This window comes from Centroberyx affinis, unplaced genomic scaffold, assembly GCF_046629955.1.
Source record: "Centroberyx affinis isolate AG114_WGS23_722 - 3 ecotype Tasmania unplaced genomic scaffold, CSIRO-AGI_Caff_v1 ptg005062l_1, whole genome shotgun sequence".
In the NCBI taxonomy this organism is placed as follows: Eukaryota; Metazoa; Chordata; class Actinopteri; order Beryciformes; family Berycidae; genus Centroberyx; species Centroberyx affinis.
Window position 1 is genome coordinate 316,743 of NW_027282497.1, and position 19,954 is coordinate 336,696.

The following is a 19,954-nucleotide window of genomic DNA, read 5'->3' on the forward strand; positions in this document are numbered from 1 at the left end:
GCACAAATCACATCGGAATTACACTACGTCAGTTTATTTCTCATTTCCAACATGAACACATAACTGAACGGTACTTTCATTGCAGAACAGCAGTGTAGAAGTGCACCTTTAGCTGGTGCCAAGGGCCGAGGTCTTTGGAAAACAACATTAAAACATACTGGCCTTTCTAAATTGTACATACAAACTTAGCACCATTAGCATAGCACCATTTACCACTTAGCACCATTAGCATAGCACCTTCAGGCATCAAAAGTCCAGTACCTCAACAGTTTGAGGTATTGGTATCGAACATATCAAAACACAGGCTAATGTCACTCATGGCTGATTCATTTTCATCACAACTAAAGGGCATGCGTGTGAATAAGGCCTATGTGTAACACTGCCCTGCTGGTGTTTGAACGACATGATTTCACACTCCTAAACATACTCTACACATCCTCTGTGAATAGTAATGTGTGGATGTGTGGTCAACCAAAGGAACAAATAACAATGATATAGGCCTAAGCACTACTTTCATATTAAAGGGTTGCACCATTTTTCAATAAAGCTCAAATTATTCATTCAGTAATAGGGTAGGTCTGCATAAAATCAATTCATATTTTAAGGTACACTTGAACAGCATTATGCACAAATCAATGTGTATGGAGAATGATGAAAGCTGCAATTTCAAACTATCACACTGAACATAAAAAAACAGATTCAATTTACTTTACTATTTACCACAGTACAGTTATCACACATGCAAACTAATGGGTAAAGACCACCACAGGAAAGTCTCAGTGAGGTTTAAGGTAGGCTACATTTCTCTCACACTAGGTGACACTGTATCAGGCCACTGCAGTACTGTAATGGTAGCCACCTCTGTAAAACAGCTGGCCTAACTAATTTAGTTATGTCAGCGGTTTTGGAAATATTAAAGAAACTATTCTAGCTGCAACACCTGATAACAATCACAGCAAAGTCAGTCTTCGATGAGTAGACACAAAATGTCACTGACGTATAAATAACATCACAGTAAAGTAAGACATGGTAGCAAAAATGTCCAATGAGGTAATGGACAGGTTGTGTAATTTGGATTAAAATGGATTAAACCAAGAGTAAAAATTGGCTAACTCCTTAATTTTCTCAGATTTTACGAGTACAAAACATTAAAATGCAACATGATTAATGAGGATCATGATTAGACCAGACTAACAAACCCCTGATAAGAATATTATAATATAAAAAAAATATAAAACACGGATCATCAGAAAGTCAACAAAAATATTGAGGTAGAGACCTGTAGTGAACAGGGTTATTGTTTGATCATAGCACCGTCATTTAACAAAGTAGACCTCCTCCCATGAACCAGAACTGAAAAGTGTCAATGCCTGCTGAAAAAATGTATCACACGACTGACTGACTACACCGAGGAATAAAATAACTCATCCGTAAACATTTCATATAGCATAAAGACAATGGTAAAACTAAGTTAGGTCTGTTTTAAAAGACGGGACAGCTTGAACTAACTCGGAAGCAGGAGAGGACAAGACAGTGGTTTTACCCCCGCTGCTTTGATATTGCTCCTCATTGTTAAACACAATGAGGATTCGGCTCTCAGTCCCTATTCACATTCAAAATAATCCTTGAGTGGGGAAAAGAGGTGACGGATAACCGGGACGCTCCAGGAACGACCCAGGACTTTCTGCCTCTGGCTCCGACCCATGTTGTTCACATCCGTGTAATGTTTGGGGAAACCAAAAATCCTGCACAAGGCAAGCACATGGGAAATGTTAGAGACGTACAAAACATCACATAAAGTGCATTTTGATCCAATTCAGCCCCTATATTAACAAAACAGTCATATGACTGAAATATATTGAAATACTGGTTGAAAGCTTGCCCAAAATATGAAACATTCATATATTCCTCTATAGAAATGTTTCTCAATCAGAGGGTCACGGCCCAGAAGCGGCTTGCTGGACTGTATTTACATTTTCTTAAGCAAATAATTTATCACCAATCTTAGAATGATTTGTCCAAGGCTTTTATGTTTCAATGTCTGAGGTTTAGGAAAATGTTTTTTTCTACTGTACACACTGAAAATGACATTATAGCTACAATGTAAACATTATTGTTATTTTATACGCTTATTCCAGAAATGCTTACTGTTCCATTTCGGTACACCACAGGTAGTCCTCCTTGCCATTCATGCTGACAGGCAGCGGTCCCATCTTCCCCTGCCTTATGGAGTTATACTTGGTTGTAATGGTGCGGACTTTGTCAAACTGCAAGAAGAGGAGACAAATCAGAATCAGAGTTTTTTATCATTTGATGGGAGAGCTTTGTTACTCCAGCTTTCCTTACCTTAGCTTACCTTTAAGATAACGTGAAAATATGACAAATCGCAGCTTCTACCTTTGCCATGCGTCCAACTTCCAAGCAATCCTGGAGTTCCACTTTGTCATCTAGGGCTGCAGCAAGAGGCCTAAAGAGAAAGGCAGACAGGCATGGAAAATATATTCAGTTTGAGGGAAAGAAGTCTTTGTCAGTGTGATATTATGCATCAAGGGGAGGAAACATGATTCTGTATTAGCATGTACCTGTTCATGCCAGGGAGGTTTCCCCAAAAGTAGCGAGCTCTGTGAGCAGGACTGACTTTCACTGCATCAATAAGAATTGGATTACACTGAAAGTAGAGGAGAAGGCAAATAATCAGTAATAAAGCTAAATACAACCTACTTTCAGCCATCGGGTTGACAGGACAGTTTGGTAATCACAAATAATCACCTCAAGGAATCTGCAGATATCTGCTTTGTCATTGGCACTCATGAAAACCACATTCTCAAACAGCCAGAAGAAAGGACGGTCGTCGCCTTCCTTCGGCCTCATCATGGTCAACATGCGGTAGAACTCAAAAAACAGCCTTCCAGTGCCCTCTGTGGGAGAAAAGGAGGACACAGAGAGAGAGAGAGACCTTACTTTACCCAGCTTTATCCATGATTTCATCAATTACTATTTGTTTTTGAAACGGTTCACACATAAGAATAGTTTAGAAGTTTGCAGGCTCCTTACCAAATAATCCTTTTCGAAGAGGATTGACCATGGACAGGTCGTTACATGGACTTCCTCCAATCAGAAGGTCAAACGGACCCCATTCAGCGAGCTGCAACACATGACAGCAGAGCTACAGGTGAGGTTTGATGTTTTTTACATTGTGATTTAGCTGATCAGGTGTGACAAGAACCTTTTTACAGTCATATATTCCTTCTGGTTTTTTTAGAGACAAATAGTTAGTCCCTGAATTTGGCCACACAGCTTTTCTATACAGCAGGACACTGGCTCTAAAATCAGTCAAAAAAGAAAAGAAAAGAAAAGAAAAGAAAAGGAAAGAAAAGAAAAGAAAAGAAAAGAAAAGAAAAGAAAAGAAAAGAAAAGAAAAGAAAAGAAAAGAAAAGAAAAGAAAAGAAAAGAAAAGAAAAGAAAAAAGAAAATAAAATAAATTTATAACACTGGGTGGTCGGCCATTTGTAGTCGAACTCTGCTAAACTCATTGATAAACTTCATGGCGCCGTCTTAGCTAATTTTTGCTTTATCAATGTTTATCATTTATTTATCATTTAAGTTGTACTCACATGTTTCCTGGTGATGGTGCGTACGTCGTTGACGTATTCTATCTTCCCCTCGTGTTTGATCATCCCCACAGCAATTGAATCCTCACATATCTCTGAGGCAATGTAGCGCTCAATCTTGAAGCCCAGGTCTCTGAGCACCAGGTATCCTGTCAGGGCACAACAGTTACAAGCAATTCACTCATTCAAGAAATACGCATGTTTTAGACAATATAAAATGCATTACTTTTTTGCCATTAAACGTGTACTTCTCATATATTTAATTGTCTGGTTGAAGCTTCCATAGTCTCTGCTCGAATAGTATGTTGAAGATAGAATATCTTAGAAATCAGATGAGTTTGCCTCAAACATGACATTATATGACATTTACATAACAGGACAAACCAACCTGTTGCAATGCCGTCAAAGAGGGACAGCACCTTCATTGGTCTGCGCTGATGTGCAGAGATGGAGGGGTAGACTCTGTGGGGCTCCTGGGTAGAATAAATAACCAACCATTACTGTAATAAGTATAATAATTTTAAAACTGATATCAAACATTAAGTCATTGACCCAGGACAGTGGAAATGTACCTGCAGCCTGACGCACCAGCTGGATGTGCATTCGGCCCCAAGTTAGGGTGTAAAGCCTAAATTAAAAGTGATGCTGAAACTTGCTAGTGTGACACTAAACCTGTGTTTTTGTGTAGTTGCACCATGGAGACTTAAGATCACCAAACATCACCAAATTAGTCTTTAGATTTAACCCATCTTTTACAGACTTTACACTTTACACAGAAGGGAGTAGGTGTAAGTTTGAAGTTGTAACTTGTGCCTACCTTGGAACTAGTTCAGTTAGTGCAGCCATTAAAATTAGTGAGACTTAGTGAGAATTTACACTCAAATTAGCGTATGTTTGAACTGGTGAAGTTTAACTGGTGCGACAGGCTGCTGGACTGTGAACGAGGGGAGAAAGGTGCTAGGAGAGATGCAGTGTGTGTGACTTACAAATTCCATGGCACTGTTGTTGACAAAGAACTCTTGGACCTTGACGCTCCAGTCGGGTCTCAGTCTGAGGTTCCCGTTGCACTTGGAGGGCTGGCAGATGTAGCAGCTCCAGGGATCAATGTCTTTCAGTTTCTCAAAGGTTCCTGGACCCACCAGGATGTTCACACAGTCCTTACAGAAACACCTGGGGGGGCGAAAGGCAACACCCAAGGAGATACATGTGAATGAGTTAAAAGGACCGGCAGAGACTGGAAATGCAAATTGGGGCAGACAGACAAAGAGCGTGATTAGTATGGGACATCTGAAAGAAGGTGATGAACAAGGTGAGGTCATTTACCATCCTCAGTGTTTCTTATTTGTTTAGTATCTAGAGAGGTGAGAGCGATTACACCTGAGCAGTTTACCTGCAGCAGCTAGCGTTGCCACAAAGAATGACCTCTAAGCCTGCACAGCACACGGTGCAATACGACTGGTAACCATCTTCATCGTAGCGATACAGCGTCTCGATGAAGTTCTCCTGCAAACAATGAGAATGTAGTTTGACAGTATTTGAGATATAAACAGCGGCAGTGTTTCGGGCTGGGCTGGAATGGAGTAAAGCAGACCAAATCAAACTAGTGATAGATTACTGGATTATTAGATTACCTTGCATTTCAGACAAAGACTCCCTTCAAAGAGTGGGTGGAACACTTCAGTCTCATTTGATCCACAAGACAAACAGAAACCTGAAATGACAAAATATTACCTTGGAATGATGAAGAAATACTTTATATTAATATCAAAGGCCTTAAATCAACAAAATAACACTTTTGTACTCTCACCCAAAACATACCTTCAATTTTTTTTCCTTTCTCAGTGACCGTTTTTATCATTGATTCTGTAAAGTAAAACATAAAAAAAAATTAGACTTGGAAATGATAATGATGATATTAACATGCAACATATGACTATCTAATAGTTGGTGTGGTTATGTGCTGCAACACAAGTCATACGTACCTCTGTTGTGGGTGATGACGGCCGCGTGTGCTTTAGCTTTTTGAACATATTTCCTTTTTGCTGGGGGCTGGTAGTCTGACAGGGCAGATTCTGAGGATTCAGTCTTTGCAGCAGAATCTTGAAGACCAGAACAAATGCAAACAAGCTTATTTTTATAGATGAATCACTGGTCGTTAAAGAAAAGAGAAGTTAAATGAAAGGACTCATAGATACATATATACAAATGGCCAGAACAGAAAAAATGCAGCGCCTACTTGTGTGTCCAGTTTTTTGTTGTAATCAAACATTGTCAACCAGGCTGTCTACTGCCTAAAGCAGTCTGTCATATTGGTCATGAAGAGCACTGGATATATCAGTAAAGATATACATACTGTCAGGAGGTGTGAATCCATCAGGTCCTGTAGGCAGGAAGCCTCCAAAAGCCCAGTCCAGCATCAGCTTCAGCTCTTCTTCTTTATTTCCCCCTGCCTGAGTAAAAGACTTCCCACTTCGCTCACCTGCCAACTGAAAATTACAGGGTGAAGTCAAAATCTGGGGGTTCGCTACGAGTGTGTGGAACATTTCCTGGCATGGAGTCAGCACAATCTATAGCAACACTTGTGAGTGACACCAAGATACATATGTTTCATGTCTTCAAAGACGACAGTGCCATAGAGTCACCCAGGGGTTTTATTTCATCCTTTCTAAAACATTGTTCATGCAAACCTTGTATAAAACTTGATCCAAATCAGCTGGTTTTCTGATTTCATCTTTGTCATTTCCCTCAACTTCCTGTCAGAATAGTTGTTTCAAAGTTGTTGATAACGGTGTAATTATCACTCCAGCCGCAACTACTACTGGCACTGTTCCATAAGAATTAATAATATCAAGCATGTGGTCTTTTAATAGAAAATGTAATGTATTGTACACTATTTGACGTTTTCAAATACCACAATATATAATATCAGGATACCACTCAACTCTATTAGCAAAATCGAAAGCCTTCTCATTAATCAGACATGAGCCCAATTGAGCCTTTATAGGAGATTTTCACATGGATCTGAAAATCCAATCATGAAAATGCAATCATGAAGAGGGCTGAAATGAACATTCAGAATTATAATGTCAGCAGTGATGAGAATTGACTTTGTCCTCTAGGACATGAGTTGACCAAAATCATGTCAGAAAAATCACCACACAACATTACAGAGCCACAGCCATGAAGGGAAATTAAGGGAAACTGTCCGTGAAATTCTCCATTTAGCGGTGAGGTACATTTCAATGTGACATTATATACTGTATAGCTACATTAGATTAGCACTATATTGTGTAGAATGTATGAAACAGACAATTATTTTTGCAATTATGTGGACAAGGCTAAAAATAATTGTCTGTTCCATACATAGTACACAATATAGTGCTAGTGTTGGGAGGGAGGCATATATTCAAAAGAACAATAGCACAGACACAGACAACAGACCTGCAATTCAATATTGTATGACATCACATGTACGTTGCAGAGACAGTATGTGGTGTGATACGCTTGTGATTGTGTGATGTTGCCTCTCACCTCAATGATCTGGTAGATGGCGTCCTTGTAGGTGGGCAAGCTGGCATAGGAATTCTTGCAGAAGCACTTAGAAAAGGCACCGAACGGCAAAAGCCCCTGTGTGTAGATCTGCAGCAGAAAACAATTAAGTAAGCAAGATTCATTTCAACAAATGTCAACTGTTTCTGCAGGTCTGGCACATACAGATCAAAACCAGATTTACTTCTAACCTCTGAGAACATGCCGTCGCCAAACCACTCCACCCTCCTCATACCCGGCGGTGTGGACTTAGTCTTCCAGGGCATGACCATCCCCGGCCACCAGGAAAAGCCCTTCAACTTCCCCCAGACCAGCACTCCTGTCTGAAACCCCTTCCCATCCTGCAAAGGCAAAAGACGAAGCACAGGAGGGATAAAGCAAAACCAAAACAGTATCTAAAGCAACTGGTGAAACGTGATGGATCTTACATGTAAATTCTAATTTCTGTGCCATGATGTTTGACTAGTAGACTTGGAGAATTCTACAGAACATTAATATTGTGTGCCTTTCCCCATAGGTTGTTACAGAATTGAATAGCTGCTCATGTTACCTGGTAGGCGGAGGCCCGTCTTGCTATCCGGGGGCTCGATGTGGTCTTACTGGATGGGGAACTCTCTTTCACCTGAAAATAAACCACATTTACACTGGTAAGAAATAACAGCTCATAAGGAATTTGGAAGGAAACGTGTGTATATTTCTTACGGGAAGCCTAAGATTACTGTGATTGTGTTTGGTGGTAAGTTTACTTAATGGCATTTCTACATTTACCACAGGTCAATTCCATTCTTAAATCTAGCTTGTCTTTAGTGATTAATTCCAGGAAGCATAAACACCGGTTCACTGCAACGTAATGACTAACTCAAACTGAGATAATCAAATGAAAAGAATCACTTCCTTTTTCCCATAAGTGAATAAGAGTTTCTCTTACTGACTAACATGGAAACAACCAGTCTTGTCATTGTGGCTATAGAAACTATGTGTACCGCTCATTTTCATAATTTTAATACTTGTATTGATATTTTCGAATGAAATTTTAAACTCAAGTCTTGATTCTAATTTAAAGTGGCACCAGGTGAACAAAGCGAATGAGAAATCTGAAATGAAGGCATGTTAGAGGAGTGACAAAACAAACCAAAGTGGAATCATGCAATCCAATTATGTGTTTGCCACTGTGCAGGATGACAAATGAGACACCTTGAAATGTAAATCATACAGTTGCGTGTTGGTTTTTTTTTCTGCTTGCATTTCAGGGGGCAGAGAAGCCTCTCAAGGCTCTGAGCTCTGGTAGTATACTTGAGTATACCTACCAACTCATCTTGGGACTCCAGGCCCTTTTTGCTGTCCTTATCAAGACCTACAGGTGCGTCCCAGGTGCCAGCACCGGCCTGAAACACTGTACGGGACTGCGGCTTCTGGCGCAAGCTGCTCTCCCAGCCATAACCTCCCCTAATGGTCCCCTGAGAGACAATATACTCTCATTACACACACATACATCATGCACATGCAAGTGAACAACCAAAAATGCTCACTCACATCTCTCTGTCTCGCTTCCTTACACACACACACACCTTCATACAGGGACAAATTGCCTCTCGCCATGCCAATCATGATTGTCCCTTGCAGATAAAAGAGGAAAGAATAAAGAAGTAAGGAAAGGGCAAAAGGCTGTTAGTAAGGTTAATATCAAATAAAGGAAGGAAAATTGGGAGGTTTACTTTAAAAAAGGTGCAACTTAGGATTTTGAATGAAGCTTAAAATGGTTGCAACAAAAATCCATGCTTCTGTTTTCTTTTGATTTGTTTCCATTGTCAAGTGTAGTTGAAGATATTTATGGTCAAATGATAAGACTTTAAGATTAGGTGCAGTAAAGTAAGCATAACCAAGTCATACAAAATCTAACTTTTTATCCAAGTTGCTGCTTTTCCATGTAGAAGTAGTAGTAGATTAAGAGGCAGAAGACGAACAGCGAACCAAATGTATTACCTCTTTCCAAAAGATGCCATCCTCTCCAAATACAGTGTCATGCTCATTTGTTGGCCCTATGTAAGAAAACAGAAAAAAGCGTATTGTTTTTTCATTGATGAAAGCAGATAGGTGATATCTGCCTTTGCACATGTTCAAAATGAAAATCTGGAGGATCTCAACCCCAAACATAAAATGCAAAAATGATGATCCTGATCGTGATGTTCGTTGCAAAATCATTTCAAAAATAGAATTCATTATATCATCTAAAATGTTATTCTTTAAACAGATCTTTAGGTAGCTAATAATCCATAGTGAGTTTTACTGTCTCAGCAACTTTGTAAGGGTAAAATTCACAACTACTTTAACTGATTGGATATCTAATTTCATAATAAAAGTAATAAAAGAGGCGAATAGAAAGTGAATAGCTTGCTGAATATTCTCTGGTAGTGTCACATCTGCATAACTCAAATTGTCCTTAAATAATATACAATATTACCAAATATCATCCTAATAAACTGAGAATATCTTTCTTACCAGTTAACTTTGTAAGGCGGACTGCACATGGCTTCATTGTCCCATTAAGGCAATTCAAGTCTAGAAAACAAGATAGATACACAGATAAATACCATAACAGACACTACTAGGACAATTTTAATAGGATCAGTACCTATCTAAAACATCTAGAGAAGTGATAACGTTATGCAATGGAGCTTTGGCTGCCTTTGAACCCTGTTAAAGTGCAAATAAAACATGCCAAATCCATGCTAAACCCTTTTGTCCAACATATTCAACACACAAACTTCAACAAAGATTGGCACTCATCCAACACTTCTTATACACCCAGACCACTGATTTCATAATAATCGTTATCATCGTCCAATGATAAATGGAATATAAAATAAGTTATTAAATACAGTTACATGCAGATGGGAGCTCAGCATTTTTAATTCACCTGATGCATCATGATTAGCTTTCTTCTTCCTGTCAGTCTTGACTGGTGAGTCCTTGTTGCTGGCGCTGTCGGACAGAGTGGCGTCCATGGCGATCTCAGCCTCCTGGACAGACTCCTGCTCGCTCTCTGTCATCGCTTCACTCTCACAGAACAGCGTGGCGTCCCCGTTCTCTACGGCCTGATGCAAGCACAGCATTAACACAACACACACAAACTAAAACACAAAGCCACACACCTTCTGAATAGAAGAATGTTTTTAGCTCCAGCACATATTTTCAGAGTGAAGGTGACACAAGATGGTGACACATAGCCCTGGGCGATATATTTTAGACCGAATACCTTGATATTGATAATGTGACAATGTTTTGGGGGTTTAGTATTCGTGCTTTCATAAGTTATTTACACACAAGAAAATTTTGAGAATTAGCGATGATCATTGGTAATCAGTGATGTGTATGTAAGTAATAGGTAATGTGGATATGATGAGCAGGTAAAGCCAATCATTGTTCAGAAAATTGTATCACTTTACTGTAACGCAGCCTTAAGACCAGGAAGACGTAACATTTAAGTTATTTCACAATATTACGATACCACATTCCCAGACAATATCTAGTGTCATATCACGATATCGATACGATATATCAGCCAGCCCCAGTGATGCGGCTCCATTTACACACCTGAGTAAAAACCCGCTGAGCCTCCAGTGGAGGACAGGGGAGGGACAGCAGGGTCAAAACAAGTTTCCTGAGGATGGAGGTGGACTCTGCGTCCTTCAGCACACCGGTCCAGTGTTTCTCCAGTGAAACCACTTCTGGGTTATCCTTCTCTCTCTCTTCTCTCTCTCCCTCCTCAGCCAGCTGGTACTCGAGGAACTCACTGGTGAGCTGGTTGACCTCCTCAGGGGAGCTGCAGACTCCCAGTTTGGTTCCAAGCTCCCCCACCGCTTTCCCCGTCACTTTCAGCCGGCTCTGGGGGCTCAGGAGCTGAGCCATGCTCCTTAGGACCCCGTCGCACAGAGGCAGCTCCTCTGCTATGCTGCCTGTGAGCGCAGCATAGAAAGACAAGGCTTCATCTTGTAAAAGTGGCAACGCTTCTGCAGCCTCAGACTCATTCAGGAAGTCTTCCACGGCGGACCCACCGAGACTAAGCTCGGCTCCTGACAGGTGGAATTTCTTGTTCTTGAGGATTTGGGTGTCACGCTCCTTGAGGAAGCGTACAACAGCCTGCGGGTGGAGGAAGCTGGAGGCGTAGGAGCGCAGCAGGCTGCTGGCTTCTTCTAAGATGTGCACCAAGTCAGCCCGGGCTGCTCCCTCGTGCGTCTGTAGATGCTTTTGGAAAGCCTGCAGCGGCTTCATGGCCTGATCCAGGAACATAAATGTTGCCCTGAGTTTGGGATCCTGCAGATGGGAGCAGATTAACTTGGCTTTGTCATCGTCCTTGTCACAAGAGCTAAAATATGATATGAGATCTGTCCACATTCCCAGGATTTTTGTGACTAACAGGCAAAAGTTAAGGCAGCTGGTGTTGAGATGAAAAAACGGACTGTCTGCATTGTTATCAGAGCCAAAAAGAGCCTTGAGGTTGTCGTTCTTGATGGAGCAGGCGGAGTAGTGGGCGTGGATGTCTACGATCATCTCTTGAGCCTGACTGGAGAGCTCCATAACCCCGGCTCGACAAGCACCATCAGCCACCATATACAGCCCTCCTAAGGCGACAATGTTCGGGTTGAGCTCCCTGAGCTGCGAGCAGATCTGCTCTGAGGCCGCACCGTTACCGTCTAAGTAAACAGCGGCAAGATTAGCTGCTGGAAACCCAAATCTCTTCAGGGTCTCCACCACTGCTGCCGCTGTTTGATCTCCTGCATCGTCCGCTGGAGACTGAAGAGCATCTAGAAGGCGGATGCAGTGCCTGGAGGCTTTGACATCAAAAAACCCAACGAGGACCACAGAGACAATGTCATCCTCTCCAAGTGCTATCCCTCCATAAATGTACACACAGTAAGGAGTGTGTTGGCAAACAGATACAATATCTTTGGGGTACTGCAACCCCAGCATATAGCGCGCAAAACGGCTCGACACCTGATCGCCATCAGCGGAGCCGGAGTGACAGTGCTTCTGAATAAAGCGAATAGCTGCCTCACTACACGGCGGCGGCTCTTCATTTCCGCTCGGCAGGCCAATGCTCTTGAACATTTGAGCTCTTTTCCTGTGTTTATTTGTATCCAGGTGTCGCTTGAGGTCAAAAAGGCCTGTGTGAAACGTGTTCAGGTTTATGTCACACACACGGCAGTAGGTATAAAGCCCTCCCAGAGTGCTGCGCTCCACCCAGTCATAGGTTTCCTTCCACTTATCATCGTAACGGACAGGTTTCCTATGCATTATATTGCCGTCCTCATCCACATCCGATTCCATCTTCAAGCTCCCTGACAAAGCAAAAGAAAAAGATTACCACATGATTACTATAATGAGCTGATCAAATTACATGCATTGCTGTATTTTAAGGCTATGACACTGAAAGAAAATCTAGAAGTTAGACTCACTGGGTCTAGGAGAACTGGTGCTCCTGGTGAGAGACGACACGCTAGGGCTGATTTCCTGGCCGTCCCGAGCTTTTAACGGGTCGTAGTCCTTATTTTTCACATTTGCCGAGAAGAAAACTTTGAACCACTTCAACATGGAAAAGCTGGTTTTGAAATTCCCTTTTATGAGCTCCTCAACCGGAATGGTCTGAAACAAGACAAAAATCATTCATAAGAAAATCCAAAAATGAAAATGCCTTCCACAACAAGCAATAGAAATGCATTATATTTAACAAAAGTTTAGGAAAAAAACAAACAGTGACATCTGCTTTTAAAAAAATGAAAATACATCATTATTACTTTGAAGCATAGTATATTTCAGACATAATTAAATGATGAACTTCAACTAAAGATTTTTTTTCCTAAATGGCTAGATAGCATTTTGGAAATGAACTCCTCAAATAAATGCCAGTAAAACACAGAGGAACAGTAATAAAAAAACAAAAACATTGTGATGTTTATACATAAAGGGAAAAGGTGCAGACCTTGGTGATGCTGCTCTTCTCGAAGACCTCCTGGAGGAGACTGAAGTTGTGCTTGTAGTCTTCCTCGCCTTGTGCCTGGAACTTCACCTTGCTCATGTCAACAGAGCCAGGGATGAGCCAGTCCATCATCTGACAGTAACATGCACCTGTGGACACACACACACACACACACACAGTTCAGTATGTAAGATATAAAAGTGCTGAGCTCGAGTTCTCTGAACCAGTGCAGACTGTTTGGTCTGCTAATGTGATGGGTACCTGAGCTTGTCTGCTCCACATGTGTGAAGCTGGTTTTCAGCAGGTTATTGAGCCAGGTCAACAAGTGAAAGCGGTTGCTTTTTCCAAGAGCAACGTCTGGAGTCACAACCACCTCAGTCGCCATCTTGCAGCTTTCTGAGAAAGAAAACAACAAAACCCCATTTTTCTAAATTGAAGTATTAAGGATTAATGGTTACATAATGACAAACATTACTATATGTGTTAATTCACTCGTATTCATGTCTATAATTATGTATAGATCTGTCCCTAACAAAGATTCACTATAATATTCCTATCATCTGTCTACAATCTGACTGTGGTGACATTATAGCAGCCTTACCATACTGTATGGTGTTTTTAATCTCCTGTTGTATCACTAATATTCCTACAATATTGTTATAAGCAATGGCATAATAGTGTAGTTTTGCTGTAATAGGGTTATTAAATTACAAGTCTCCACCCCACCTGCATCATCACATAGACTGCCACTCCTGACTAGACCACTCCCCCAAGATTATATAACTCCAGTGACTCTCCTCTTTTCCCTCCAAACCATTCCAGGCAGAACAAAGAGAGAACCAATGTGAGTTTTATAAGGACTTCACCTTTATAACATGTTATTTGGTTGATGGCATGTACTGTTTGAAAGTTAACAGATTGTTTTATATTTATTATGCTAGATTCCTGAGTTTAATCCTGTTAATTAAGGAGAAACGGGTGAAATGCCAGATTGTGGCTGCATTAATGATGTAAGTTAAAACGATAACCTAATTTACCTAATTTATTATTATTTGTTTGATACCATCAGATATGTAATATTTTCTTTTAATATTCCTTTGTATAGAAAAAATCATCCACCGACCACCATCCAACTGTTAACCATTTCAATCCACCCTTGATTACAATAAATGGTTGGAACAGCTTCCTGGATCCTGTTTAAATGTGCACCACATCAGATGTTCTGTGAGCCAGCGCCACCACAACCAATATAGCTTTTTCAAGGGTTGATAGGGTCTGTATATCATCCTTCTATTGCTGATTATAAAATGAACACAGGTGTTTTTCATAAAGGAACTGTCATAATGTCTTTACCAAATAAAAAAACAAGGACCTGTCAGTATTGCCAGGCCAAATGTCAATCCTGTCCCATGACACACCTCACTGGGTGAGGAGGGTGGGGGTCAGAATGGGTGGGTGGCTTAATCTCCTTTTGTCTGACTGTGGAGAGTGAAGGCTGGCTTTCTGTCATATTGTGTGGTGCAATCAAACACCAGACATCCTTCCATCTGTAATATCTGGTCATATGTGAGCTTTTTTCTTTTATCAAGACGAATAGCTGAGTGCCATGCTGCAAGACACTTTCTCCCTCAGCCACGCTGCTGCTTCTCCTCCCCTTCCTCAATGCATAGTCTCGTAAATCTCGCGTTATCGTTTTTTTTTGCCGCGAACGTTGGCTGTATACTTTCCCTTCAACCTGACAAGGCAACTTTGGGTTTAAGTTCAGATCAAATTTCGTAACTTAAGAGGGACAAAAAAATATGATCCACTACAAAGTGCCTCAACCCCACGCCGACCGGCATGTTGATTCTTCAGGACTCGTCTACAACATTGCACTTTCTAGGCATAGCGCTGCAGCAGTAGAGCTTCCTCACACTGGAGACAGCCGGTCGTCTATAAGTTTGTTTCTTTTAGGCTACTATTTTGTTGGACGAAACAACTAAATAGACCCAGTAATAAACCCGCAGAGCAGTATTATTAATAACAAATACACCAGACGTGTCAATTTAAGTCCCCAGCTCCCCATATTATCTGGTGATATCGTCTTGTGTTTGGATGAGCCGGCACCGGTCTTTGTGCTTTTGTGTCTGCAGCAGGTTACATTTAGAATAAACCATGACAATACCAGCTACAAAACATTACACTGCGAGTATGATCCTTAGGCTACCTTCACTCGAGCGCGAGAAAGTGACGCTATATTATAAATAAGCGACGCGTTTAATATATAGGATAGATCATGGGTGACTTACCTCGCCTGCCACCCTTAGGGATAGATGGGGGGCCTGAGTCTTGTATTCGTCGTACAGCACATTCTCCAATAGGTCTACTTTCATGTGACATGCGCTCTGGCCGGGGATTGGAGGACTGGATGTAGCCTATAAAGAGAGCTATCCCGTAGCAGGATTAGTTAGTATGCTGCTGTGGGTTTACGAATAATAGCATATGTATTACATATATATCACCGCCGTCAATAGTTAGGTAAAAACAGATAATTGGTAGCGTCATTGCAGGCAATGCAAACCCAAACTTGCAAATTGAAAATTGAAAATTGTTCCAGTGTATCACCGATTTCTGTTGTCAGACAGACCCTAGCCTCGCTAGCCTACTTTTAATTGGAGTTCTTTTACGAAAGGAACTATAGTAATCCTATAATATTTCTGATATCACCGCAGAACTATAGCCTACACTAGGCTAGGCCAATATCCTATTAGGAATATGATAGGCTAGTGATACTATAGGAGACATTAATAGCATAAAGTGTGATAAGGTCGCTATAAACTCACCACTGAGTACTGCAAACACATTTTAAATCCGTAGGCTACAGGAATACTATAATGGTGTTTGTTAGGGACAGGCTGCAGTCCAACTCAGGTAGCCTTTAGGGTCGTTGCAGATGATCATACATCCGAAAGATTTGATCGATTTTCAGTTGTTATACAGATCAGTCATTTCAAGATAGTGGTCTAATAGTTAAAACGTGGTAACCGATGCCACAACGGGAATACCTGACTTGCGTTTCTCAGAAATAAGAGACTCGTGGTGTGTTGAGTCTGGTCTCCTTTAGTGTGGGATCAGAAACTGTCTCCATAAACACATAGAAACGTTGATATGGTCGGGCTGAAACAATTTGTTACAATGGTAACAGTTAGTGGGGCTGCTAATGTTCCATGTAGTAGCTACTTTATTTGTAACATTGTATCGACGCACTGGCAAGAAAACAGGCGGTAGAGGGTTGAAATGTCGCGAAAGTCCACGAAAAAGGCAGACTTTGGTTTGGCTCTAATGATTCTTTTAGCCAAGTAAAACTTTAATGAAGCAGTCTTGTGTAAAAAAAAAAAAAAAAACTGGCGAAATGTAGGCGAAAACACAGTCAACATGAGCAAGCCAGTACAACCAATATGGCGCTTATCCAAAGCCCACAGAACAATGCCTGGGCCATCTTGTCGCATAGTCAGCTCACGATTGCAGCCATTACACCAAGTAGCCTTCAGCGTGTTTTACATAAGCTAACCGGAACACCGGGACTGAAACCGCGTGCCAATTGTCTGTGAAATAAGCTGCTGTTTTAGCATGAAAAGTGAACAAAATGAGCACATCTTCAACTAAAAGCATTTGATCCTAAGGTTTGGGCTGAGAAAGACCATACATTTCAAAACCCAAAACCTTGACACAGGGTTTGTGTGCAAACCGACTTGTTGCCTACATCTCTACTCTGAGCAAGAACAAATTTATCATAGTTGTAATTCACCTGGATTTTGAGTTAATTGGATAGAAGCCATGGGGCAAAACATATAAGGAAGGTGATTTTTGGGACCTGTAGATAAAAGTTGCATGAGCTGAGACCAGTTTGAGCTGCAGCTTTGGGTCAAATGCCGCTTTTCCGCCGCTTTTCCACCGCATGGTACCGGTCATGGAGTTTGGACCGGGCAAGAGGATTTAATTCATTATCTGATATTTGGAGCAACGTATGAATGAGCATGTAGGGGTTCAGTGTCTGGCTCAAGGGCAGTTTGACAGGACACATGACTGTTGAAGGACACACACAGGGACTGAACCTGTGGTGTTACAGTTACAGGACAGGCTGGGCCACCCATTCGCCCCATCTACCAACAATCACTGGTTTTGTTCCAGCGTAGAGCTGAATATTGCTTTTTGTCTTGGAGCAGCCGCAGTAATTATTTATGAAACGGAATGTGTGCTGGGCAATTAGTAGTTGTGTAACCTGCCAAAATGTCAGTCATTCAACATTGTCGGCAAGGGAAGATGACCATGTTATAGGAATGAAGTGGGCCGTAGACATAAATAACCCAATTATTAGAAATGTACATTTGCCAAACACAAGATACGTTTCTGATGTTTGAGGTAGGCAAAGGTTGCTTGAACGCTCCCCTGAAGTGTACCACAAATAGCTGTTTCCAAACATATCGGCCTGCAGTTACTAACACTTTTTAAACATGTTAGTGTGTTTAAAGCCCCTCTGAAGCATCATTTAATTGGTTATAGAAATTTTAAGTAGTAGTACTAGTTAGTAATAGTAGTAGCTATATTCACAGATTCTTGTGGATTTTGACTCGAAGCTTATTGCACCTTTCATAATAATATAGGTCCGTTTGATGTAGATCCTTGAAACATGACTAATATAAGCACACCTACTGCTTCAGTATGTAAGAGCCACATTTGGCTGCCGCATACTGCCAGTTCTCATATCAAGAGCTGAGAGTGAAAAGAAAATGTCTTCAGTTCAGTAACGCAAAATAAAAATAGATAGCAGTGTGGTGACATTGTCATCAGGGGCCAGCATACCGCAATTACAGAAAGTAAACATAAGGAACTGCTAATTTGGTGTCACATAAACAGTCAGGTATATTTATTCACAACAGCTGATTTCTGGTTTAGATTCCAGATATTATAAAAAAGGTTGAACACACGAGACACTTTGTGATTCCAAAATCATTTTATGACATTTTAACAATATTGTAATTATTATTATAGTTAAAAGTACAATAAGCTATTTTGAAAAAACAGTAATCTTTTTTGTATTAATGTCCAGCTGCATATCCTTGCAGGCTACTGTGCTATTGCAGTATTTAGTATTTAGTTATGTATTTCCTGCTCATTTTCATTTTTTTTTTTTTAAATTACAAATCTCAAAGTGTGTGTTTTAAGTTACAACTCTAAAAGTGCTTTCATATATTTTAAAGCTGGCAAATTTGACCTGCTTCATGAACATTTGTCTCTCAAATTCTTCAAGCAAAAATGGCCCAGTGGTGCCACTTAGTGGTTCAGTATTTGATCATGTTTAGAGTCTGAACACATGCTTTTCTACTGGGGCTTTACTCTAGAAATGTGTGTTTCAAAGTCATTGTCAAAGTAGGATAATTGAGAAAGAGATTCAAATGGCAAATAACTGTGCTGACTGTGTTTCAGGAGGAAATAGCAAAGCATCTCTCAGGTATATGAATCTGACCATTCATACTTTAGAAGAACACTTGGTAACACTTGAATAAGATCTAAATAATGATTGCTGTATTTTATTTATGTTTACTGGTTATTGCTGTTCTGCATGTCTGCATGTATCATAAGTTGGTTGTGGTCAGTATTGCTTGGCTGTGTGTTGTTGCTGTATTGTTGTGCTGATGTTTTGCTGTTTCCTGTTGCTTTGCATGGCTTGTGTTCTGCCTTGAGAGTTCTTGCTTTGTTGCTGTCTCTATGGCATCTTGTTGTCTTTTTTCTATACATTTTTTTTATCACTTTACAGGTTTTAAAACATCTCGCCAAAAGGACTACAGCTGAAAATTAGCCAGCTGGCTAACACTGGCACATTTACAGAAATGTTGATTAAAGCCCGACGGACCCGGTACCGGTTATGAAAAATCGCATAGAAGATGGTCTATTAATAGAAGATATGAATGTTATACTGTTTTGAAAACATGGGGTCTTCACCTTTCAGAATCTGTAAACCAACTGTATGTTGACCAAACTATGTCTTATTACTAAGTATTTTAACAATTAAGTCTTACAAATATAAACTTCGTAAATATAAGAGCAAGTTGTGATCAAAAGATCGGGGATAATTTTCTCTTCAGTCTACAATAACATGCTTGGTATCGCTGGAAACTAGAAATTCCGAGCTTTCCAATGACAGTAAACGCACCTCGAAAATGGAACGACACAGTCCGTCATTTCCGGGGAAAAGTAGCAGTCAAACTTCACATTTTACAGTCATACTGACAAAAATCTATGTTCTTGCCAAAATATTTCACTAAGGCTGTTATTTTCGCCAAAAACGGCACACTTTAGTTACTTACGTTTTCTCTGCCGTAACTTGGGACCAAACGGTAGTTAAAACGATCGTCAGGGGGGATTCCCCAGCCATTTTAGTCCAGCCAGACTGAATCCCTATGGAGGGTGTTGTGGCTCTTTGTCGCCCTCTGGTGGCTGCATCGAAGCACTGACACCAATGAGCCATATACCATTCTCTTCCTCTGACTCAGACGAAACTGGGGATACCTCACACAGCACTGAGGACCCTTGCATTCTCCATTAATCTGCCTGAATAGCATGGATCTCTTCAGACATATATGAATATTGATTCCTAATCATTGTGTTTATTACTATTTCAATGTTTTTGGGAGATGTATGTTATTTGTAACATGGCTATATGGAAATGAGTAGTGTTTTGAAGTAAAACTCCCAGTAAACAGGCATAATGTAAATTGTAAACTTGACCAAAACCTGGAGACCGCCTGAGTATATTTTTAGGAATTGTACATAAATG

General features: G+C 40.6%; 1 protein-coding gene and 1 long non-coding RNA gene across 3 annotated transcripts; one reads left to right on the forward strand and one right to left on the reverse strand.

Annotated features, from left to right (window-relative positions):
• Nucleotides 1–51: 51 nt before the first annotated feature.
• dnmt3ba (DNA (cytosine-5-)-methyltransferase 3 beta, duplicate a) lies at nucleotides 52–13,528 on the reverse strand. 2 transcript variants are annotated; one of them, XM_071545810.1, is made up of 25 exons: nucleotides 13,399–13,528; nucleotides 13,141–13,286; nucleotides 12,617–12,803; nucleotides 10,755–12,499; nucleotides 10,078–10,255; nucleotides 9,660–9,719; nucleotides 9,144–9,199; nucleotides 8,468–8,617; nucleotides 7,711–7,782; nucleotides 7,352–7,501; nucleotides 7,143–7,250; nucleotides 5,965–6,097; nucleotides 5,594–5,710; nucleotides 5,430–5,474; nucleotides 5,243–5,322; nucleotides 5,002–5,114; nucleotides 4,598–4,781; nucleotides 4,000–4,084; nucleotides 3,615–3,760; nucleotides 3,055–3,145; nucleotides 2,770–2,918; nucleotides 2,583–2,668; nucleotides 2,398–2,467; nucleotides 2,149–2,267; nucleotides 52–1,745 (listed from the first exon to the last, which is right to left on the reverse strand). In XM_071545810.1, the coding sequence occupies exons 1-25, from the start codon at nucleotides 13,520–13,522 to the stop codon at nucleotides 1,604–1,606; spliced, it is 4,536 nt and encodes a 1,511-aa protein (XP_071401911.1). In that variant the 5' UTR covers nucleotides 13,523–13,528; the 3' UTR covers nucleotides 52–1,603. The 2 variants fall into 2 exon arrangements, with proteins under 2 accessions (XP_071401911.1, XP_071401912.1); XM_071545811.1 differs by lacking the exon at nucleotides 52–1,745 and having other exon boundaries at nucleotides 2,159–2,267; nucleotides 2,357–2,467.
• Nucleotides 13,529–13,931: 403 nt separating this feature from the next.
• On the forward strand, nucleotides 13,932–14,467 carry LOC139666542 (uncharacterized). The gene is made up of 3 exons (XR_011696913.1): nucleotides 13,932–13,981; nucleotides 14,079–14,147; nucleotides 14,243–14,467. It is a non-coding gene; the product is annotated as an uncharacterized lncRNA (long non-coding RNA).
• The last annotated feature ends 5,487 nt before the right edge of the window (nucleotides 14,468–19,954 follow it).